Source organism: Pituophis catenifer, unplaced genomic scaffold, assembly GCF_029215685.1.
Source record: "Pituophis catenifer annectens isolate HBS135680 unplaced genomic scaffold, rPitCat1.0.hap2 SCAF_1, whole genome shotgun sequence".
NCBI classification, from domain to species: domain Eukaryota; kingdom Metazoa; phylum Chordata; class Lepidosauria; order Squamata; family Colubridae; genus Pituophis; species Pituophis catenifer.
In genome coordinates, this window is record NW_027256881.1 from 207,441,045 (window position 1) to 207,467,040 (window position 25,996).

At 38.3% G+C, this 25,996-nt stretch overlaps 1 protein-coding gene across 2 annotated transcripts in view; it reads right to left on the bottom strand.

The window, feature by feature from the left end:
* The window catches only part of FMNL2 (formin like 2), a 207,657-nt gene that overhangs the window by 13,138 nt on the left and 168,523 nt on the right, over positions 1–25,996 (bottom strand). For both annotated transcript variants that reach the window (XM_070942256.1, XM_070942173.1), the window contains exons 11-22: positions 25,523–25,633; positions 19,361–19,510; positions 17,117–17,218; positions 16,055–16,346; positions 14,919–15,122; positions 8,870–8,994; positions 6,533–6,732; positions 5,375–5,609; positions 4,043–4,111; positions 3,843–3,923; positions 2,221–2,350; positions 340–503 (exon numbers count right to left, since the gene is read on the bottom strand). In XM_070942256.1, coding sequence (XP_070798357.1) covers positions 340–503; positions 2,221–2,350; positions 3,843–3,923; positions 4,043–4,111; positions 5,375–5,609; positions 6,533–6,732; positions 8,870–8,994; positions 14,919–15,122; positions 16,055–16,346; positions 17,117–17,218; positions 19,361–19,510; positions 25,523–25,633 — 1,863 coding nt within the window. The remainder of the gene's footprint in view (positions 1–339; positions 504–2,220; positions 2,351–3,842; positions 3,924–4,042; positions 4,112–5,374; positions 5,610–6,532; positions 6,733–8,869; positions 8,995–14,918; positions 15,123–16,054; positions 16,347–17,116; positions 17,219–19,360; positions 19,511–25,522; positions 25,634–25,996) is intronic.

The window sequence follows — 25,996 nt, forward strand, 5'->3', positions numbered from 1 at the left end:
CAATTCTGAGGAATTAAGGGAAACATCCACTGTTTTCTCTGATCCACTGTCCTCTCCTCCAGACCCTCATATAACCTGGTAATAATTAGCCTCATATAACCTGGTAATAATATTAGGTTTAGGCTGAGTCAGAAAGACTAACCCATAGTTACCTTGCAAGAGGGAACTTCAACCAAGGTCTTTGTCAGGCACTATAATTACTATGTCACACTTGCACTTAGAAAATGACTTGTGCTTCTGTCTGCACTGAAGAGATAATTGTCACAATCAAAAGATGAAATGTTCCTTTGCTCTCAGATCGGGATATCTAAATCTAAAGAGATGAACTCTATGGAATACCTGGGCTATTTTTGCATCATCCTGCAACTTCTTCAGTTTCCCTTCGTTGTTCTGGATGAATTCCTTCAGCATGGTATTGTGATCGTGCATAGTATACTCTCGCTTTGTTAAGTCCAGACCTCTTTGGAGTTCCTTTACATCTAACAGAACATTTTCAAGGGATACTAAAAGAGAGGGAAAACACAATAGGTTACATTAGAGAGCACATGCCTCTAATTCAGATAGCGTCTAAAATCCAATAAGGAATTTTATACAGTAAGGCATGCAAATTTACCTGCTTAAGATAAGCATGTTTCATAAGAGATGTACCATAAATATAACTTATACTATAACATTATCACTACTAAAATAATGAAGGATCAACTGCATTCAAAGTATTATATATGTTCAAACAGAAAATCACAAGAGCCAAAGAGGCAGTGGGCAAGGTGATGCCAAATGACATAAAAAACAGAAATACCCTATAAGAAGTATATTTCTGAGCCTCTGTACCAGCAGAGCTCAGAGCAGAGCAGTTTTTCCTCAACTTCTGCCCAAGTAAAGTTTTTTTGTCCAAGCATTGTGACGGCACATATTTTCACCTAACAGTGATGAAATAAGCTCTTATGGGGCAGACTTTTGCTGGGATATATAGTTGGGTGTTGGAGTGACATACATTCAGAATTATGAGAAAGCATGGCCAATTTACCAGCAAAAGCATTTGTAAATCAGGAGTGTACAAATCTCATTCATCTACATTGGCTTTTGGAACGGCAGTGCAGAGGCCATATAATGAGTTTTAAAGAGTAGATGAGGATTAAAATATTTGAATGGAAGATACAATATTATATTACTTATAAATGACATTATTAGGGATCCTTGGATCTGGAGCTTGGTTGTTTTCTTGCAAACATTTCATAACCCAAAATTAGGAAACATCCTAAGTGGTAGTCATCTAGCATTGATGATATTACCTAGTTTAGGTAATGAAACATCTTCAAGAAAACCACCAAGCTCAGAGAGCATTAAGGACCCCTCATTTTCACCCTGAGTTACAAATATTCTCCTTTATTAGAATGACATTACTTTTAATGATTAATTTCTGACAGAACTATTAAATTTTAGCATATACAGGATATCTCAATTGATTTCCAGATTTAAAACAAATTTAGATGAATATGAATAAAAGGCATCCAAAAGCAATTGGGGGTGGGAATTAATTGCTAGTAGGTCACAGAGTCTGGTGGATGCACCTGCTAAATATGCTTCTATGTTATAAAGAAATAGATCTTGCAGTGAAACTAAGAAGGTGGTCTTATTGCTAAGAATAAAGTAAAGGTAAAGGTTCATCTTGCACATAAGTGCTAGTTGTTCCTGACTCTAGGGGGCGGTGCTCATCTCCGTTTCAAAGCCGAAGAGCCAGCGCTGTCCAAAGACGTCTCCGTGGTCATGTGGCCGGCATGACTAAACGCTAAAGGTGCACGGAATGCTGTTACCTTCCCACCAAAGATGGCCCCTATTTTTCTACTTGCATTTTTTACATGCTTTCTAATTGCTAGGTTGACAGAAGCTGGGGCAAGTAATGGAAGCTCACCCCGTTACTTGGCAGTAGGGATTTGAACTGCTGAACTGCCAATCTTTTGATCGACAAGCTCAGCTTAGAATAGAAGAATAATTGCTAAGAACAGAAAGAATTAATTTTAAAATCAGGATGACTTTGTGATCTCCCATGCTCAAACCTTCTTCTTAAGAGTCCATCTGCCTTTTACAAACTTGCGTAGCTCCCAAGCTAATAGCTTCACCAGAGGCTCCCTTCTTATGAGTTATCATTGCATTAAGACAGGTATACAATAAATCTAAAACTATTTCCCACACTTAATAAGTAACAAATGGCCATATTACCTGCAGCAGCTTTCTCTACATAGTGAAGTTCATTGTAAAAAAGGCAAACCTGCTGGTATTTCTCCTTTACAACATTGGATATATAGTGCAATAGAGTTTGTTTTCTGTCTGTTGATTTTGTATCTAACAACTGAAACAAAGCAAAAAAGAGGAATGTTAATAATGCAATAATCATAAAATTCTAAGATAAAATCACAGATTTCTGGGAAAAAAAATTCTCCATCTTGTCTGCTCTCTAGCAGCAAATTATCACTTTTTTCAAAACCACTCCAAGAGGATCAGGGAACTGAGGACTTTCCTGACAACTATAGATTCCAACCAGGATGATGATATAAGTGAGAACCTTCTTGCCATGAACTTAGCTAGTTAAAAACCAAGACGGATTGGAAGTAATTACTCCTCTTGCTGATACTTCTGTACTCCATCCTACAATTGCCTTTGCAACTACTGGAAGTTTTCTCTTCTATGAGAGATCCTCAAGTACCTTAACATATGGCTCAAGTCACTGTCTACCTGTTTTAGGCAAAACAGAATTCTAAGGAAAACAGCTTCTGACAATTTTTTAATAGAATTGATAGAATTCTTTATTGGCCAAGTGTGATTGGACACACAAGGAATGTGTCTCCGGTGCATAAGCTCTCAGTGTTCAAGCAAGCAACAAGAAATAAATCATGATCATAATCATAAAATATAATCATCATAAATCATAAGATACAAAGTCAGCAATAATCATAGGATACTAAATAAGCAAACAACATAAATCGTAATAGGATACTAAATAAAGATAATCAACATAAATCATAACATACAAACAACAAAGTTATAGTTATAAGAAGCTAAGGAAATAGGCAAAAGGAAGAGGAAAAGATGAGAAGGATAATAGGTAATACAGCCCTACTAGGTGGTTGACATCCTAGAGTATAGACAGTGTTGTGGGAATTAGTTGTTTAGCAGAGTGATAGCATAGGGAAAAAAACTATATTTGTGTGTGATTGTTTTGGCGTGCAACACCCTATAGCATTGCCTTGAGGGAATTAATTAATCAATCTGTTGAAACACTGTCCAACTAAATATGTTATATTAAAAATATTTTCAAAACAAGAAATTGAGTTTAAATGGAAGCCAGCATGTAGAAGGATTAACCAAACTTAGCTTGTTCAGATTTGTCTGTTTTTATTATAACCATCACTCATATTTCTTGGAAATTAAAATCAGAACAAATTCAAACAATGAGTATAATGAACAATGAAAGATACAAGGATATTCTGCTTATTTTTGGTTCTCTTTTAATGAATGGCCCAACCAACCTCATAGGGATGATTTCTTATTAGTTATATACTTCTTAGAACATGGTTATTTTGGGGTTTTAATTTAAAAAAATTGTAACGTGTCCAGAAGATGAAGTTAACTTTTTAAATTCTATCATTCCTTTTTACAGAATTTTTATACCGGAAAATATATCCAAAAATATATCCATATTGGGCACATTTACTTGCATGTAAATGACTTTAGTTTGATACCATTCCTGATGGCTTTTAGACAAATGTCAGTTTTCCCCTCCTATGATATAAACTGGGTGAATGAATGGGGATTTTTGTAGGTAAGTAAAGGCCCTTACTTACCAGATCTAAACTTTGAAGTTTAAATCCATAGACAGCTCCTCGTTTACTGCTATTCATATAGTTGCCCAGAGCCAAGATTATCTATAGGTATCATAAGAGATGGAAAAAAAATAATTATCAGCTAAAGTTGAAATTTGCTACTTGAAATGAAACACAAATATAAAGCTCAAAAGACAGCAGCAAAAATTAGGGTTTCTTACCTCTAAGATTTTTTTGAGTTTCTGAGAAGACTTTATGGAGACAGATGCTGCAATGATTGCATGCAATTGCTAAAGGCAAAAACAGGAAATAGGGTGAACATCCTTAAAAACGCAGCAAGTGCAAATTAAAATAGAACACTTGGAGATTTCAACAGGGAATGCATTTCAAGTAAGCCACTTTTCAAGGTAGAGTTAAGCAATATGTTCAAGATCCCGTATGTTTTCTTTTCTTCTTCCTTATATTTCTTCTTGTCCATTCTTGTTCCAACTTTCAAGACTTTAGCAAGAAAGGGCAGGAATCACACAATGCAAATACTGTAGAACCTCTCACACAAGAAACCGTATCCAATCAAGCAACCATTAGTTAGGCGCAATCAAGTTGGACTGCATAGTAACTTCACTGAAAAATGTCTGCTGACTTGATATATTGCTAGTAAAGATTGTAGCTCTTCCAAGCACAGTCTCTGTAATCTTTTTCAAACCATCCATGCTTCTTAGGTGTTGTTTCCTCCTCCATCTTCTCTCAAAATTTCTAAGCATAGCTAGTTTTCCTAGTTCATCATGTACACATATCACATGTCCCAGGATCTGATGTATCTGATGTAAGTAGTGATACCTAACGCAATTGTCTGAATGCAGCTATATATTTTTTTTATTAGATTTATATGCTGCCCTTCTCCGGAGACTCAGGGCGGCTTACAATGCGTTAAGCAATAGCCTTCATACTTTTGTATATTTTATACAAAGTCAGCTTATTGCCCCCACAAACTGGGTCCTCAATTTACCTACCTTAGAAAGGATGGAAGGCTGAGTCAACCTTGAGCCTGGGGAGATTCGAACTTGCAATAATAGCAGACAGCTGAATGTTAATAACAGGCTTTTAGTCTGTTAAGTTATCCAGGCTCCTAATTTTTGTGGCTAAGAGTGGCTAGCGATGAGCAGGAAAGCAGGAAAGCAGGAAATGATATCAGACCATCTCCAATAAGCGTATTCTAGACTACCTGCTCAAAAAAATATGCTAACAAATGTATGGGTAGTTCTTGTTTAGCAACTGTGTCACACAGCGGGTGTTCACAGTTACAATGTTTATCAAAAAATGAAATTATATGATGAGTCCCTGCATTTGCAACCTTTGCAGGTCTATAAAGCCAAGGAAAGCTGAAATATGAATGTAAAATTGTGATGTTTCATTATGTGTCTGTTTCGCTTCATGATTGAGTGCTGGACCCAATTGTGGTCACTAAACGAGGATTACCTGTAAGCCTAACTCTGAGAATTAAGTTGTAGTCCTTTCCCTTTGTAAAACAGAGCTCTGATCCACATCTCACTCACCGGTGTGAGCATCTGTATGCTTTCAGTAAAGTTGCCAACAAATGCCATGATGGTCATTTTCTGCATCAGCCTTTCTATTTTGCTGAACTGCATCATAAATCGATCCTCATCTGACAGATTCTCAAAGGGCTTCCTTTCCCGCTCATAAAGCCGCAACACTTTCACTTCATTTTCCGTTGGCAAGAATCTCATCAGGCATTCAACAAAATCTACCGGCAGCGTCTTCAAATCAAATCTGACAATACAACACAATGCAATACCACTTAAGTTCCACAAAATGAACAACAGAAGTACATCTTTAAATATTTTGCCTGAGGGTACAACATAACCACACAGTTTTCATCAACTTTTCAAATTACTGAAGTTATTGTGAGTCCCCACATTTCACAAATATTTCCCTTTGAAATATTTGTAAAACTTATATGTGGTAAACTGGACTATAGAAGTGTTTTCTGGAAAGAGATTTGGCTAAATTCCACATTCCTGGAAAGACTGCAAAGAAATTCTTTAAGCTAAGCTCATAAATGGCTCTTAAGATAAGCATTGTGCTGAAGTATGATTTGCAACTGACATTCAGATACAATAATGGACCATTTAATCACTAATTGGTAGCCAGCTGAGCCAGCTGAACATTTGAAGATGCAACCTATGCACAGTAATAATGAATCACATATGCACAATGCCAGTGTACATTTGTTCAAGATACTTGGACTACATTCAAATAATATGCAAAGAACTACAATCTTTTCATTTCCTTAATAGCTACCATATTTCTTTCAAATTGGTATTTAACTTGCCGCTAAGAATGGAAATTTCGCATGACAAGCTTTATAGATGAATCCATATGATGTTCTTCAAAACAAAACAAAAAATACCAATTGTATATTATAGTAAAACAGGTCAGTTTTCTTCCTGCTTTTGTGGCATATGTATATTGGCTCTCTGCAGCTTAACATGTAAGTGTATCCCAAGGACTTTAAGGAACTGAATCCACAAACAGTGTGTGCAGACTTGAACTTTAGTGTAAAAAAACCCCAAGCAACAGCCACTAACCTATGGAATATAAAACAAGCAAACCTTCTTGTATCTATTCTAGTTGCACAAATGCTGCTTGGCAGTTCATATATTTAAAATTGTGTATAAAATCTTTTCACTTACGCTTGAATAGCTTTACATATTTCATCGGCAGTTTTTCCAGCTTTTCTTAAGGTGATAGCAAGATTTTTAGCTCTATTTGCCTCCAGAAGCGTAACTTTGTTTGACCCTTTCTGAGTTATTTGCTTGCTTGAAGAAAGGTCGATAGCTGGCCCTTGGGCTTTTGTCTTGAATATTTCTTCAAATTCATCCACGTTTAAATCCTAAAAGAGACATTTTTTTAAAAGAAAGGACAACCTGGGAAACAAAAATCTTATAAAATGCATCTGTAAAAAGCAAAAGGGGCCAATTATAAGAACATCTATACAATTCAAAGTAAAACCACCAAGACTCTCAATTCCTCATCAAATACACTTATCACTGGTCATGTGAATTTAGCTCACACTTCTGCATCACAGGAGAAAACAAAGATGACTTCTGAAGCAAAAAAACCGAAAGCTGGCTCCAAGTGTTCAGTTAGAAACAAACCTAACACTAACTAGACCAGTGTTGGCGAACCTTTTCCTCGTGGCGTGCTGGAAGTGTGTATGTGCGCATGCAACAGCTCGCGTATGTGCCAGCACCCATAATGCAATGCAAACCCTCCCACATGCGCATGTGCACACGATCCCCCATGCATGCGGCCCACATTGCACATGCGCGCCCTGCACATGCACTTCGCCCCTCCTCCAGCCCTGTTTTGGGCCTGGAAAGTCATTATTCTGAGGGCAGTCCGGGGCGTCCCTTTCTCCCCGCCCGAGCAGATTTCTGGTATAGCCCCAGGCCTCCGGGGAGAGGGAGGGAGGGAAGCCCTGGCCTGCCGCTCCTACCGCCGCCACCCCCCTTGCCCCCAGCAAGAGCGGTTCTCGTGCTGCCGCTTCTCCGGCAACACCAGGAGCAACTGCCAGGGCAGAGAGGGCGGGGGCAGGCTGTGGTGGCAGGCCGTTCTCACCGGGTAACAGATAGGCTGCTCCTGGAGCAGGCAGGAGAAGGAGAAGCCACCAGCAGGGAGGCAAGCTGCCCCAGGAGGACTGGAGGAGAGCGCAGCTCCTCACTCATGGAGATCCACCAGCGGGGAAGTGGTTGCGGAAAGCGGTAAGAAACCTTTGCTAGAGTGAACATGCAACCCTCTCCTGCCAGGGAGCATGACCGCTTCCTGGCTCGCACATTTCTTACCGCTTTCCACGACCACTTCCCTGCTGGTGGATCTCCATGAGTGAGGAGTTGCGCTCTCCTCCACTCCTCCTGGGGCAACTCGCTTCCCTGCTGGTGGCTTCTCCTTCTCCTGCCTGCTCCAGGAGCAACCTGTCTGTTACACGGCGAGAATGGCCTGCCACCACAGCCTGTCCCCACCCTCTCTGCCCCGGCAGTTGCTCCTGGTGCTGCCGGAGAAGCGGCAGCATGAGAACCGCTCTTGCTGGGGGCAAAGGAGGGGGGGGTGGCAGCAGGCCGGGGTTTCCCTCTCTCTAGAGGCCTGGGGCTATGCCAGAAGCCTGCTCGGGCGGGGAGAGAGGGAAGCCCCAGACCACTCATCCTTGCCACCACCGCCCACTCACCCTTGGCGGCAGAGGTTCTCGCACAGCCGCTTCCCTGGCAGTGGCAGGAGCAGCTGGCAGGGGAGAGGGGATGGCGGCAGGCTGTGGCAGCAGACAGTTCGAGCCGGCTAAGAGGCAACGTTCCTACTCCTGCCAGCCTTGAGCTCAGCTCTGGGCAGCATCCAACCAGCCATACCTGGCCTCCCCCTGAGGCAGCCCACGTTGATCCCAGGCAGCGCAACTTCGGGCCTTTCCTCATGGTGGTGATGACGAGGCAGGCAGACCGCTGGGTGCACAGGAGCGACTGGCGGCAGTGCTCCTGGCTGGCAAAGGGCGGAGTCCCGGGGTTGCATGTGGGCAATGATGGCATGGCCGGTGCGCACGCGCACTAAGACATTAAGGCCAGCTGATCATCGCACCTGCATGCGCACCAGTAACCAGCAGACTAGCTGGCTGGTGCGCATGCGTGCCCTGGAAACCCGGAATAAGAATGGGCAACACCACGTGTACTGGGCGATGGGGCTCTGTGTGCCACTTCCAGCACGCATGCCATAGGTTCGCCAACACGGAACTAGACCAAAAGAAAAACAGCCAAGTATCCAAACAAGTAGGGGTAAAGATGCAGATGTGGACAGAAGAACATAAATTTAAAGTCAGTTCATCAAATCGGGTATTTTCTTTAGATAACAATGAAACTTTAAAATCTGCAAAATGTGCAATAGCAAATCAAAATCATTCCACTTCATCAGGAGGCAATCATTCCTATTAATCCTCCTGGAGCCCCTCTCCTCTAGATATTCAAAATCACAATGTTCAAGGCTCATACCTCCAAGATCCTTTCATCATCAATTTCATTGAAGACGGTCCCATTAATCTGGTTGGGTTTCAGAGCCACCCAGTTAAAAACTGGCATGCGGAACTTCGTCTTAATTGGCTTCTTGATTTTCACAGCTTAAAAGAAGAGAACAGTGCAATTACACATTTCAGAAGTCCTAATCATTACAGTTATTACATTGAAAACATTGAAAAACATCTAGCCAACATTAAATAAAATATATACTAAGTATCCATTATGATTAGACACTCTTGGAAAATTTAAAAAAAACGCAGGTAGAAAGATTTCAAGTCAGAAACTGACTTCTGATATGATAATTCATATCAAAATTTGGCAACAAGCATACAAAAAAATAATTGCATACTTTTTTTCCTACTAGCTGTCATGAACCGCAATCTAATGCCCACTTTTACCTAAAAATAAATCCCGATAAATTCAAGAGAACTTACTTCTAATTAGACATGCACAAGGTTGCATATTAGAATGCACAAATACCTTAATCACTGCAAAGTATATATAATACCTCATGATTTCCTGGCCATGTAATTTTAGTCCATTCTCATTCTGACCCCCTTAAAATTAAAACTCCAAGCACAATGCCTTTGGGGGGGGGAGGGAGAGAGATTAATCTCACTGTCTGAGGAAGAATTATAATCCATTTATTTAAAAGTTACAGACACTGCATTTGAAGCTTATAGTCTTGGCTAAATTAAGATTGATAGGAAGAGATAAGGGATGCTGCAAAGCATTTAGAAGTTGTAAACCATGATTGCCCCGGTGTTTTAAGAATAAGCTCCACATATAAACACTACTTGTTTTCTAGGGAACAATCTAGGGATTGACATTTTCAGACTGATTAGAGACTCAGACATGTAATTACCATGATTGAGCAGCACATTATGCAAATGTGACATATAATGACTTAAGCCTATTATGACACTAATTGTGTTAAAGACACACATTTGCAAAGATAGAAATGTAATTGTAGGATTCCTCCCATCTCTATAAACAGGAAGGAACTTACATGTCCAGTTCAGGTATTTTCAGATGAACCTTGAAACGGGGACCTTCAGAATTACATACATTATCCCACCCATGTAAACGGTACCTGAAATTTGACGTGTCTATTAGGAAAAAAGTATTGCTGCCAAATTTAAACAAGCCAGGATTTTGTATTCTAAATGGTGTAAAGAACATGCATCAGTCTCAGTACTTCTAACCGTTCTTCATACTGATTTATCACACACACACACACACACACACACACACACACACACACACACACACACACAAATCTAAACTCAAGTAGGGCGAGTGTGATATTCAGGCACACCTTCACCATTTCTGGGGAAAATGCAGGGACAGCAAGAATAGGAAAATGGACCAAGCTCAGGCACAGAGTCAGGGGTTTCTAGTTTTTCGCCACAATTCTTTTTGAGGATGGTGGAACACAGCTACGTAATCTTTTTAACATTCTGGGGACGTGTGTAAGACCTGAAACAACTAAAGGCAGCGTTTTCCTCACCTATCCACTAAGATTAACTCAGGTATTTTCCCCTGAAGGAGTATGAGTCTGTACTCTATGGCATAACACTTCAAGATTTCTCTTTTATGGTGTGTGTGTGTGTGTGTGTGTGTGTGTGTGTGTGTGTGTGTGTGTACCCATTGATATTTTATTCCAAGAAAGAACTAATAATTTTCAGGATTTGTAGTGGTCTTAAATACCAAGTTAAGTGTTGGTGTTAGGAAAATAACAACACTCTGTAAGCACTTGTGAAAAGGAAAATCTACCAAGGCAGCATTCTTAACTTTCCCATGGAGTGTGCTCTTCAAAACTCGTTTCTACAACCTTACAAATACTGTAAAGTGAAAAGTCCCTGCTAATGCCTCTTCGATGAGACAAATAAAACTTGACCAAGTGATGGTTTCTAGGTTCAAGGCTTTCATATTGAATAAAAACAAAATACCCTTAACCCAGATGAGATAGATTGCCTAATAGCAATGGCTCCTTAAGAAAAACAAAAAAATCTACCTATTTAAAGTGGAGATGCCAATAACTCATTCTGGGATCTTTGAATACCAAGATAATTATATTATGTGCATATGCAAAATAATTTAGAAAAATCCTTCATAATAGTACATAACATGTCAACATTATATAAACATATTAATATTTCTAGTCTATTTATAATAGAAGAGTGAATGTATCCATAATTCTAGTATATATTATTACACCACAGACCTCTGACATAAATAGCATTTGTATAATATTAAATTTTATGTGTAGATTAGATGCAAAACCAATCATGTCTATAGAGGGCAGACAAAGTAATAAGTTAAAGAAGCCAGTAAAGGAAACAACCTGCAGTAATGGTTTGTTTCACAAAGAAAATATACATATGTTTTGATCACGAGACAACATGAAGATAATGGCTTTATGAAGTTTACAGTATGGATAATATTTTACATAATGCAGACCATCTCATGCTTTTAGATAAGGCAAAAAACCCCACCACAATGTGGTTTTTTAAAATGGCAAAATCACACGCATACCCACAAAGGATGTTGAGTTTCAGATCTGAAGCTAAAAATTATTTCAGATGATTTCTGCGCACCTTCTGCTCCAACTGCCACCTCCTTAAATAAACAGCCTGTTTTCCTGGGCTTCCTCTATAGCTATGTAGCATATCAGATCTAAGAAAGTACCTTAAGGATGTGACAAGGTGCTTTGGAGTGAGTGTTAATGCTCAGTTTGTGACCCTTAACTCAGATATGTGCTTTTTTGGAATTGCACTGCTACTGTGTAAGCCCAGCGGAAACCCCTGCTTTTATAAGGAGGTGCTGACAGGAGCATCACACGTGCCCACACCGAACTGCCTTTTTAGCTTTTTATCTGAAACAGAGCACATCCATAATTACAACATATGTGCATGCATGTACATTACATACACACACACGCAAAGCGTAACAGGACAGAAAAGAGAGGTATTAGAAAACAAGGTAAAATACTTAACAAGAAGGAACCTACAGAAAAGCTTGATTGGCCCATCTTAAAGTGAAGCAAAGGGAATAAAGAAGAAAAGAGTTAACAGTAATCAAAATTAGAGGACAGTTATTTATTTATTTATTTTACTTAAACAAAACTATGAAAGGACGTTTTCATGTATAACTATTTTTCTACCTTGAAATAATTTTATTCATTGTTGTTTAATTTTTCCCTGCCTTGCAATCTGGCTAACAGGAGTACAAGCAAATAAAAAAATGAAATACAAAACATAGAAAACATAAATTTAAGTATGCATTATACCCAATTAACAATTACAAACCTGTGGCATCTCTTTGGGTTTTTTTAATACCACAAAAGTGGCTCAGAGATGGTTGCTAAAGGTGTGTGTGTGTGTGTGTGTGTGTGTGTGTGTGTGTGTGTGTGTGTGTGTTTACTTAATCTACCTTCACCTGTAAGGCAAAAATAGGGAATCAGACCAAGCCCATCATTCTTGACTAATAGCCATCTGGCCAGAGTTTAATGGAAGTTAAAGTAACTTTTGGAGGGCTCCAGCACCTTACCCATCCACTCATGTTTAGGGCAAAGTGTATTTTCTTGCTACGTTACCCTAATGATGCACGGGCCTCTCAAGAATCTACTTCTGATGTCACCTAAACAGGCAGTGCAAGACATCCATGCACTCTTTTTTCCATTGTCAGTTTAGCTATTAAAAACATTTAGCTTAAATAATATAACAGTAATGAAGGTGAACCGGTCCTTCTACCAATATCTACCCTAAACAATGCTCTTTTGTCCATGGGCCTTGGAAAACAGAAGACTCAAATATTTTGAATACAGTTCTTAATAGGTGTCATTTTCAAAAATACAAGTGTTTCATCTACACCAAAAAGAGGCAGCGACATTTATGAATTCTTGGAGCTCTTTTCATATTAATGAGCTTTTGCCCCAGGGACTGAATAGATTTCAATGGGCCAATCTGAGTTATATTTCGGTCTCTTCCAAGTCACACTGGATATAAAGAAACTGTATTAATTATAGCAAGACAATACAGCATTGGCAGGGTAGCTGGTCATCAGATTTAAAGAGAGGACTGTGACTAACGATTAAACTAAGTCAATGGCTTCAAGCTGGGAGGGGGGGAAAAAACTGGAATCAGGTGAATAGAATTGCCCAGACAGAACCTGGAACTGAATGTCTATTGCAAAATGCACATATACTATCAAGAAGGTGAACAAGTGTAGATGTTGGATAAAGTCCAAGAGAAAGCACTTACTAAGAGTACATATATTTGGCTAGCTGAAGTTCCAGTGATGCCAAATTAATATCCCAATGGAGCAGAGGCACACATTTTTTTTTACATAAGACTATCACAAAACTCTAAAAAATAAAACATGTCAGTTGCATGTCTTAAAAAAAAAAAAAAAAAAAACAGAACTGGGTCCTACTGCAATCTTTAATTTTCTTTCAGAGGAAAATGGCACAGACAGAACTAATAAAGGATACAAATCGTTTGTTTATTTTCAAAATATATTGAGAAAGCATACCAAAGTTTTCTCAATATAGTTCTTTCATGGCACCAATCTATACAGTACAATCTATATTTGCTCATTTGATTGTCTCCATTCACAAACAGCATCATTTTTGAAGTGCACAGTTTAGCAGCATTTTGTATATGTTAGCGACCTTTAAATGTAAAGATTATCCAGCTGATTCTGACAATGTATGCACAATTTTCTTTTAGAGGACTAAATTTCTGGCAGGGAAATTAGCATACCCTTCATCTATTGTATCATCAATATGTAAGTGGTTGTATTGTATCATCATAAAGTAAGCGTCCATTACATTTTTTTAGTAATACCGAAGAGAAAATGGAAAATGGATAGATAGCATTCTCAAACCAAACATACTCCACAGATAATCTGTTTTTTTTTCCTCCATAATAGATTTTGTTGTTGAAATAACTAATAGAAGTAGCAATGTGGGGAAAATGGGAGTGTTGCAAGTTGACTACAATACTGTCCCTCCTCCTTCCCTCCTTCTCTCTCTCCCTAACATTCCTTAAGAAGACAAAGTGAGAAAAGACAAGGGAGAGACAATATTTATCTAGCCTGAATCAGGTAGGGCAATTCAACAATATAACTTGGATGGACGGTAATAGGTAAAACAGTGTTGGCATAATCATGGATAGCAGAAAAGCTTCTGAAATGTTAATAACATTCAGAAATATTTATGTATTCTGAAACTGAGCCTGGAACACGGATTGGGCAGTGTTCTAATATAATCATCAGAGAAATATCCTTTGTAGGTAAGTTTTGAAATTTTGTAAAATGGAACTGTATTAGGGCAGGGATTCCCAACTCCTGATCCGTGGGCCGGCACCAGTCCGCGGCATGCCAGAAACCAGTCTGTGCAAACAAGTGAAGCCCCATCCACGGAATGCAGGCAGCATGCAAAACTATGCTCCCTCCGCTTTGTAGAAAAACCTCTCTTCATGGAACCAGTCCCTGGGACCCAAAGGTTGGGGACCTCTGTATTAGGGCATGTTTAAAAAGTCCTGCTTAAGCTTAATAGCATATGTGAGCGTATTTTTCCAGTTTGAGCAGACAGAAATTGAATAAGAAATTCTTTTTTCTGGTGCATTAAAGTTTTTGAGAACTACGCTATATGTCAGAGTTCACATGTACTTTTTCTCCATTTCCTCCTGACTTCAAATGGAGCCATGTGCATGACAACAAGACTTGCTTGTGATGCACAGGAGAGAAAAGAAGATTTGTAACTTCTTTGCAGTAGTTTTTGGTTTACAGCAGGCCTCATTGAGTGAAGAGGAATTGTCTTAGGTCGTATATATTATATATATTTTGTATAAATGCAGAAAATCATGTTATAAAGGTTAAAGATATTGTTGGGCCACATTAGTAGCTGTCAAGGACCACGACCCATGGGCCCCTGGTTAGACACTATGTCTTTCCCTATAAGACTGCATCTTCAGCCTCAAAACCTTCCTCACATGTCATGCTTTCTGTTGCTTCTTACCTGCTAATCCTGAGTTGAACACAACGGTAGGAGAGGCCATTCCTGGAAGTGGGGGTGCTAATGGTGGAGGTGGGATAGGAAGAGGTGGTGCAGGTTCTGCAGCTGGACCAGGAAGAGGAGGTGGGGGAGGAGGGGGAGGAGGTGGTGGTGGTGGTGGCGGCGGCGGTGGTGGAGGCATTGGTGCTGCCATGGGACCATTTTGCACTGTGAAATGAAAAATATACACAGCATTTGGAAACGTTTCATTAAGTATTTCACTGAGAGAGGGGGCTGTTCCTCTGCTCCTCAAGGAAGCAATGGTTCACCTCCACCTCAAGAAACCTTCGCTGAATCCTACCGTACTGGAAATTTTCACAAAGTATCTAACTTCCCATTTCAGGGAAAGGTTTTGAGAAGCCAGGCAGGAGCTTCAGAGGCTTCTGAAGTGGATTATCTGGACCCCTTTCGGTCACGATTCAGCCTTGGGTATGGGATGGAAACGTTATTGGCTTTGCTTTCAGATGATTTCTGGCATGGGCAGGAATTTGCACACATCCATTCCTACTCTTTTTGATCCATTGACCGCAGTATCCTTCTAAGCCGGGTCTGGGGATTGGGGTGGGTGATAACTGTATTGTGCTAGTTCTCCTTTCTCTATGGTCTATACCAGACAGTGGTAAAAACGGAGAAGAGATCCAGCCCTCAGCCCCTTCTTTGTGGGATTCCAATCTCTCCTCTTCCACATTAACATGAAGCCACTGGATGAAACCATGTACTGCTATGGAGTGTGGTATAATCAGTAAGGTACTCAATTATATCTTTCTGCCTCTAGCACTTTAAGCATTGCTGTTGATACTCTATCCTGGTGCCTGAAGGCTATGGAGGACAAGAGGCTTCAACTGAACCCTGACAAAACTCAATGACCTTGGTTTTGGGGTCCCTCTGGTTCAGGAACTGTGCCATTTTTAGTAACTGGATGGGGTTGCATTGACCCAAACAGACTCAGTGCACAGCCTGGGGAGCCTCCTGGAGTCACAACTACAGCAGGTGGGAATTCTGGCAATGTGGGCCTTTGCACAGCAACTGAAAGTGAGTGGGTGACCACATAGATTCTCTAAATAAAGAAACAAATTCAATTCTCAGTCAGCCCATTTTACCTGTTTCTGATTCTGCTGCTATCAGTGGCAGAGGTGAAAGTGGCACTGGAGACCCTGCGTTGGCAGTAGACCCTCCAGAAATGCCAACCGAACCTTCTGATCCTGCTGGTGACACCCCAACAGGAAGGATGTTAATGTCCCCATCTCCTTTCTTCTGAATTTTAATGGACCCTTGCTTTTCCAGTTCATGGATCTTTTTCTCTAGTGTTGACTGCCGTTGAATGGCTTCCTCCTTTTCTTTGACCATTTTTCTTAGCGTGTGGACTTGTGTATTTGCATCTTTGTATATTTCCTGTGAAGGAACCCCCAGAAAAAAAGAATTCATTTCATTTGAAAAACAGGGGCAGTGTCAAAAGAGAACATGAGATTTCCAATAAGCTCATCACCTGGGAACATATTGTAATTATGGTTTTCTTTCTATGTAAGTTAATGAACACCATATTCATCTGAAGTAAATGCAGGTAACTTCCCTGGCAAACTAATTTAGCTAAGTGAATCAAAGGAAACTGCCCTTACTTCTGTTGGGTATATGATTTTCCCCTCTTCTCCCATTTTTTTAGATATGGCTACACACAAAGTATACGAATATGTTCTGTAATTAAGTGTATCCATCTAGAATCTGGAAAGCAAGCAAATGCAGTCGACGATATCCCAGAGCTAAGATCCAAAGGGATTTATGTGAACTCTAAATTTAATGCTTCCTGTTTTGAAAATAAAACCTCAAACTTCATCAAAGTGGCCGGATCAAAGGGGAACATGCTGCTAATAAGCTTTATATATTCCTTGGAGTTATAAATTACCATCATGCAGCAAGGCACAGACATATGTATACTTTCTACATATCAGCAATTGCAAAATGGCAGATAAGATATGTTTAGACAAAGGAATAAAGAGATTTAGATTTTAATGGCACAATACACACGTGACTTGGAAACACACAGCTTCTATAGAATGCAAGTAGAATGACATTCAACTATAAGCAACTGAGGATGCAAAGATGCATCTAGAAGCAAAGTTTGAAAAGTTATCAAACATTAACATCTGAACTTTTAGGAAACTTACTCGTACGACATCCAGTTCTTTATTTCTTTGCATAAGTTGTTTTTCCAGTTCCACAATTTTTGCCATAGCTTCATTTTCTGTGTCTTGAAGTTTTTCTGATAACTAGATATTATTAAAATGAGTGATTAGTTGGTAAGAAAAGTCTCACAATGCACCTTGATATGAGGACCTTCAGAATTACAGACATTATCCCACACATGTAAACAGCACCTGAAATTTGATGTGTCTATTAGGAAAAAAGTATTGCTGCCAAATTTAAACAAGTCAGGATTTTGCATTCTAGATGGTAAAACAACACACATCACTCTTAGCACTTCTAACCACCCTTTATACTGATTTATCACACACATAAATCTAAATTCAGAGTAAGTGTGATACTCAGGCACACTTTTACTATTTTTGGGGAAGATGCACCGCCATCACTTTAGTACGATTGTACCTTTGGTACAATTTTGTCTTAGTTCAAATTTCCAGAAAATCTCATAGGCCAGCGAAAAGATATGATTACTCTTCTTTGGTTAACTAGTTTAAATATTTTTTTAAGATATTGTTTTTTATTAATATTTTTCTTGGGTCTGAAAGCCATCTTAAGATATTTCGTGCTCTGGAAGATATAAATGGCTCAATTACTCAAAGTAACTTTCTTAATGTGGGCTACATTTCAGCTACATTTATTCTGTAATAAGGAGAACACCATGAATGGAGCAAAATATGTAACTTTATTACAGAAATTGATTTTCTTTTATTATACTACAGACTATAAGGTCTCCATTTAATTTTTCATGGATTCATTCTGTGGTGTTCAATGCAATCACTCTATTGCCATTTTTCTCATTCTTTGGACAACTGCAGACACAAACTGAAGAAGACTGGCCACAGTTTAATTATATACTTAAATAAATAATGTATAGCCAATTTTTTGGAACTAAGCCAGGATATGAAGCTGTGGTTTGGAGCTGGCTTCTGCATCCTGCCTTGTTTGGAATCAGTAACAGCTTCCAGGCAAGGGGAAGCAAATGTTTACTGTGGCTTCTTTGTGTATATCACTGCATGCATACTGGTGTGGTTCATTTTGCTGGAATAGAAATAGATTCACATAACTGTTATGCTTCAACAATTTGCCGAGCACATACACGTATGTGTGTGTGTGTGCACACACACACACACACACACTTTGCCCTTCAACCTTGGTCTCCACAAGACCAAATAATAAAGTTCAGATCCATCCATTCTACTCCAGTTTAATTTCTGTTGCTGAACAAAATCAAATGGGCAAACCATACTGTGTTATTTGTGTGCATACTTTTAAACTATGACATATGTTTTCTACAACTATGGATTTATATTCAATTAGTGGGGAGTGGAAACAAGTCACATGACAACAGCTTTGATGGTTCAATTATTCTTCCAAGTGACTGCACCTGAGATTGTAAAACTGAATTCACCAGAGCTATTTGAATCATTGTCCTAGTAAGAAAAGAAGAGTTTATATAATATATGAAACAAGATTTTAATGGGTAATATTAAATTTTAATGGGTGTAAAATTGCAGAATGGGAAAATGAGGAATGTCCAAATATTTCCCCTTTTCCATTCCACCATAATAAGAACATAAAAGACATGCTGAATCAAATATTTTGCTAGTCCTACTTTCACACTGGCTATGAAGACCTACGGTCTGGGTGAAATAGAAGCCCTCCATGTCTATTCCACAAGTACTGGGATTTGAGGCAGTGCTATTTTTTGATAATAATGGGAATATACTGGTCAATGCTATGCTTGTTTTTCTAATTTTATCAAATAAAGGGCTTCCAATCATCATTATAACTTCTACAACCACATTTAGCAGTTCAACCATGCGCTCCTGAAAAATTGCTTTCTTCATCAGCAGTGGACTAGATGAAAACTGTCATTTAAATGAAGTGGAAGCCTGAGGTAAAATTGCACTTTCTACAACTTAGTTTTTTCCAATTCTTTAAAAAAAATAAGGAAGCAATAATTATCACAAAGTGAGCAAAAATGTTTTATCAGAAAAAACAAATGCATAATAAACATACATTTGTAATCACAGCCTAATGTTGACAGCCAATGGTTCTTATTATATATATCTACACACACACACACACACACACACACATCCAACCACCCACAAACCCCTAAACATTTCCCCAAATGAAAATAATCTACATCATTTTTCATGTATCCCCATAATAAATATTTTCAAAGGATTAGAACTGATACTAACATGAGATATATTTTCCTCCAATTCTTCAACTCTTTCTAAGGCAGCATTCTTGGTCTCAGCATCTTCAAGCAAAGCTCCCACATCAAAGACATTGTCCAGGTAAGCCTGTATTTGCACTTGCAGCTTATCACTTTCAGTGTGTTTCAGCTTCTAGAAGGTTAACAGCAAATTAATTAAGGAATAAAAATGAACTATCAAACAAACCTGGCACCATCCAACTTCTCAATTTTGCCCCACATTGATGTGATTAATCAAATGTATTTATTTAGTTACTATGGAATTTCTATCCCACTATATCCTAATAACTCTAGGATGCTGAATATAGACTACCATTTGTATATTAAATTGAGAGACAACACTATAGATTCACTTGAAAAGGGAAGGGGGTATTGAAAGTTAAATCCTTTTTCTTTTTGCAATAATTCAGATATCTAGATTCCTGTCCAGAGGTATAGAAACACATCAAGTTCTTAAAATTCAAGGCACTATATTTACAGAGAACATCAAGTTTTGGAAGATAGGAATTTTGGAGAGAATTTTATAAAATGTGTAAGATTGATCTATACTTCAGAGAAAGGACCAATAATTATTACTGGAGAACTAACAACATCCTATGAAATACAAAAAAGAAAAGACAGGGATGCCCACTTCTCCCCTGTAGTTAATTTTGGTTCTTCATATACTAAGTAGCGATACAAGAACAAGATGGAAGCTTTGTGAGAGAAATGATTTAAAATGAAACTTTTAAGTTAAGGGATTTTGCAGATGATTTGGTATTGGTTCTGCAAGATCCCTTAAAGGGAATTGAAATATTAATGGCCAAATTAAAATAATTTGCCCCAAAAAGTTCTCATGTAGGAACTTAGCATCAGAAGTAAGATTTTTTTTTTCGCCAAAACACAGCAAGAGCAGCTGATCTCTTAAGCAACAAAACTTTAGTTTTTGTTTCATGCTACAAGTTCCTATGAACTGATACAACAGGATAAGAAATATAAGAGCCATTTTAGATGTAGAAACTGGATATAATAAAGTTTAAATGTGGACATTATCAGCTAATTCCTAACAGGTATAAAAGAAAATCTTTGAGCTGTATCCAATTGTGCATCTGCTTACAATTTTCTGTTCCCCTCCAAAAGATCATTTGGAGCAAACCTGGGAGATGTGGGAAGTAGTGGGGAGAAAATGAAGAAAAGTTTTATTTCTCCCCAACTTGTCATCTAACATACGGTTTGACCAATCGAATAAATAAGTAATGCCAGAAGTAGCATAAATAATCTGTCACAAGTTTTTTTTAAAAAAAAAGATGTGGATCTGAAAATTGATTGCCAAGTATGAATTGGGTTTCCTTTGCTCACTGGCAGACTAACTTACAGTTTTGATTTAATCCGCTGTCAAGCTTCTAGTTATTCTAGAAATATAATTCCATGGTAGTTCTTGAGGGGAGGAAGGAGGGTAAAAACAGTTTGCTTATCTGCAAATATGCATTCCCATGTTAGGATGCCCATGCCTAAGTATAACATTTACAGCTGAATTGTTTCGGATGGATACCCAAAGTAGAGGAGGTTCTTTCTTCAGTGGGCATGCTCCAAAGCACTCCCATTACTACAACAGAATTAATGATGTTATCTAGTTTGAGTAACAAAACATCTGCAAGAAAACAACCAAGCTCAGAGAGCACCAAGGACCCCTCATTTCAACCCTGAGCTACAAATATCCTTCTTTATTGGATCTCAGATATGCATAACAATGGACATAATCATCTAGGATTTTGTATATATTCAGAGAAAGAAACTATGTTATAGTTGATGACTGCCTGAATATTTGCATCAGAAGAAAGTATACTGATGCCCCCAGACATATCTGACTGTGACCATGGTTCTTGGGAGAGTTAAAATCAGCTCCCCACCCTGGACAGATGTATTCATAGAGAGTAATTGGGGGAAAGAAAAACATTATTTTATTTTATTTTTATTTTATTTTATTTTATTTTATTTTGAATTTGTATACCGCCCTTCTCCCTGAGGACTCAGGGCGGTGAACAGCCAAGTAAAAACATCAAATACAAATATTAAAATACAGTTAAAAGATATATATAAATTTGGCCCCATTAGCTTAGATTGTAGATTGACCCCATCATCTTAGACTGTATTTGGGATGGCAATTTGCATTCGTCCTGTTAGCCCTGGTTGTCATGGCTAATAGGTACCCTAGGAGCTACTGAGTGGTGTTTTCTGCTAGACATGGACATCTAGAGATGTGCCCAAATTACTTGAGATAATGCCATGACCTCAATAGTCTTGTCCTAAAGAAGGAATGCTGGAGCCTGCACTGAATCTAAGAGAACGCCTCCATATTGAAATGATCTGGGAAGGCAAGATTGTCCCAAGATTGTCCCAAGTTCACAGACAGAGAAGGTAATTAGGGCCTGGTGGCTCAGCAGACTGATAGCATTGTGATTAACACCAGCTGTCTGCAATTACTGTAAGTTCAAATCTCACCAGGCTCAAGGTTGACTCAGCCTTCCATCCTTTCTAAGGTAGGTAAATTGAGGACCCAGTTTGTGGGGGCAATAAGCTGACTTTGTATAAATAGACAAAAGTATGAAGGCTATTGCTTAACGCATTGTAAGCCGCCCTGAGTCTCCGGAGAAGGGCGGCATATAAATCAAATTTTTTTAAAAAAAATTATATCCTTGATTTCACATCGTATCAATGAACCAATTGACAGAAGGCAAGAAAAAAAATGCAGATATCTAAAGCATAACTATTAAGCTAGAACCACAGAGGTTAGATTTGAAAAAGACTAAAAGAAACACCAACAAAATAAAAGAAAGGATTCCTCTAGCAAGAAAAAGTTCTGATAATCAGAAATTTCTGATGATTTGGCAGATGGTTTATAGAACTGCAGGCAACCCAAAGCTCCTACCAACAGAACTGGTCCCCATAGGCGAGCAGGGCATAAATAAGACTGTACTATCACTCTATGGAACTACTGCAGCCAAATAAAATCCTTGAAATTCCAAAAATGCACATAGTTGCAGCTCATTTTAATGAAAGGCGTAACAAAAAGAAGAACAGCAAACAATACTACCTTCATGAGAAACAGGTTGACTGAAGCAAATATCCAGGAGGGAAAAAAAGAAGTAGGAACATTCTTTCAGCCACACATTTAGGGGAGAAGTTTGTCTGTGTAATTCAGCTACAGATTGTCTCAAAAAGAAGTACAAAAATGTGGAGAAACATCTAATGTATGGGGCATGGAGACCATCATGAAAACAAATTATCATGGAGTCTTTTAAATAGGCCTCTATTCTGCCAAAGTCTTACACCAGCTTAAATTTCTTGCACAATTTTATTTATTTGTTGGATATGTTTCCTGCTGTTTTTCCAAAAACTGAAGGCAGCTTACATGGTTATGCCTCTATAATACTGTTCTTCTGAACCCAATTTCTCAAATCCTGTTTCTGGCAAGATGAAAAAGGAAATAACTAATAGTATGAATCATATAAAATTACACAATGGAATCTTTTTCTCTTTGGACTGTAGCCTTTACATTGTGAATGGTCTATCTTAATCATTCATAAGCCATGTCTGAAAATCAAAGGTCAAACAGTCTTAAAGTAGTTTTCTGTGACAAAATAATTCACCAAATGAACTGTTTAGATAAACTATGCAAACTTTCTATTATGAATCATTCGCTTAAAACCATGTAGGTGTAAAATGGAGATCCAGATGAAAATCCACATTCTTTAAAGAAACAAAAAAAGGATTTGCCAATCCCTCTTTAGGCTGCAGTTCAGAAGTACAATACATACTTTTTCTAGAGAGGATCCCATTCCCAGATACAAATTACCAGCATGTACTAGGATGGCAGAATAACCTCATTTGAAATCCTGGTTAAGCCATTGTCATTTGATGCTCCCTATATGTGCTCCCTATATATTCCAACTCTGAAATTCCCAACCAGTATGCCAAAGTATATGCTATCAGAACATTTCACTTCAGAAGTTGGATCCCTGCAAATCTGGAGAGCAAAAGACTATAATAAAAAATATAGAATTATATGAGGGAAGTGATGTGGAGAGAGGAATGATGAAGGACATAATGAGAAAGATCAATATATTCTACTTATGTTGTATTAGGTGGTTTTCAAATGAATGAATAAACTTCTTAAGTTATGTGTACCTCTTTTTTTCTCATCACAAGACAACATCCAGAAATGATATCCAAATAAAAAAACATAATTAAATTAAATATTCTCCTCTTTGAATAAAACAATCAATTTAACCATTTCTGCTTTATCTTCCTTGCTGTGGAAATAATATGTATTTCTATCTGCACTTACAAATCTTTATAAACTATCACCATTTACATTAACAAAATTCATTGTATTCTTTCAGAGTCTTTCACCTTAAAGGTAAAAAAGGTTAGTTATAAAACACTAAATTTTTCTTTAAAAACATTTCTGAAATCAGAACTTTCTAATACATCTTTTTTTAATCTTCCTCTTAACATGCATACTTCAAAGTTCACTGTTAAATTTAGATCACTCCCTCCAAACTACCTTCATAGAATATTTTTCTTCTTCTTGTATACATCCTTTTAAAAACTCTAAACTTTTTAAAAACTTTTCATCGGTTTGACATTTGTAATTGAAAGAAAAACTTAAAGTCTGAAAATGTATTTTTCCTTTTTATATAATGCTTAAGTAATTCCTAAAGTTTGTAAAATATTATTGAAAGTATATTTGAGAGTTTCTGTGTTAAGAGAAAGTTATGAGTACCTCTTGACTGTAGTTTTTCAGTCACATCCATATCATATTTGCCTATACTACCGCTATTATGATTGCCTCTAAATCACTGCTGCCAAGAAGGCAGTTATCAACTGAGTTTTGTAGCTCAACAACAGGGACAACAATGAGTGAAATGCTCAGAGAACAATGACTGAGCATGTTCTAATACTTCTTTCTGAAAAAAAAGGACCAGCAGAAGGAAGCATGGGGAACTACTAGTATTCTTGAAATGTAGCCAACTGTATCAGCAACAATCAGCGAAGAGGAGATACATGTAATACAAAGTTCCCTACAGTGTGTGCACACCATATGGTTTCATTCACTTCTCTTGGCACTATAAATGAGTGGCGAGTCACGTCCTTATAAAATGCACAGACGCACTTTGCAAGTTCATAGATAGAGTAAAATCACTGGACACTGAACACATGAAAAAGAGCACCAGTTACACAGATCCAAAGGACATGAAGAGGTATCACAGCACCAATGAGAAAGGAACAGCAGAAAATAAGGAGTCCATGATGATGATTTTTGCAGAAGGAGAAATCAGGTAGCTTGTCCACTATTGTAACTGCTTTTTAACAGCAATATTTTTAAAAAGGCTGCTTAAACAAGCATCTGATAAAACATAATTTTGCACAAAGGTGCATCCTAGAGGAAAGCATGCAAAAACTTAAAACAGCCATTTAAAACCCCATCCTCCACCCTTTGTAAGAACAGGAAACTGTAGTATGTGATTTTAGATCTGTCTGGATTGGATTATTTTTGTAACATGACTGTGTTTAAGAATGGTCAATACTTGGCAATTGCTGAAAATAATTCAGGTAGTCCCCTACTTACAACAGTTCCTTTAGTGATTGTTCAAAGTTACAATGGCACTGAAAAAAGTGGCTTACGACCATTTTTCGCAATTATGACATTTGTAGCATCCTCAGGATCACGTGATCAAAATTCAAAAGCTTGGCAACTGATTCATATTTATGGCCGTTGCTGTGTCTCGGGGTCATGTGATCACCCTTTGTGACCTTCTGACAAGCGAAGTCAATGGAGAAGCCAGATTCACTTAACAACCAGGTTACTAACTTATCAACTGCAGTGATTCACTTAACAACTGTGGCAAGAAAGGTCGTAAAATAGGGAAAACTCGCTTAAGAAATATCTTACTTAACAATAGAAATTTTGGGCTCAGTTGTGGTTGTAAGTCGGGGATTACCTGTAATAATGTAAAAACAAAGGACCTCCTTGTGGTTCTTTTTAATATGGGAAGTGCCAATTCTTTCTCTATATGATCAGATCCAAGTGTAACACATCTCAAATATTATAACAGACCCCATTTCTAGAAGACACTGATCATCTAAAGCAGGGTGTACTTACATCCAGATATTCATCAAGGCCTAGCTTTGTAAATTCATACTGGAGATGAACTCTAAAATTCATATCTTCTACTGAGTGTACTACTATGTTGACGAACTGCATGCACGCCACCTGCCAAAGGGGAAAAAAATGGTCAGAATAAGCTGTCCTATATATTCTTTGGATCTTACCACAGTTTCAAGATTACATCTAACAAGTTAGGTAACGATAGAGAGAAGCAAAATTATACAAATGCAGTTAAAGAATCTTTGCAGAAATTATATTTATCTAGGCTAGGGGCCCGCCCTGGAAACAGTAAAGGACCAGCCCGTGGTGCCTCTGTCAGCAAAAATGGAGCTCGGGAGGGCTCTGTTTTCGCTGGCAGAGGGCTGCAGGAGGCCGTTGTGACCAAAAACGGGGTCCTCCCGAGCTCCATTTTCACTGGCAGAGGACTGCAGGAGACCGTTGCAGCTGAAAACAGAGCCTAGGAGATGC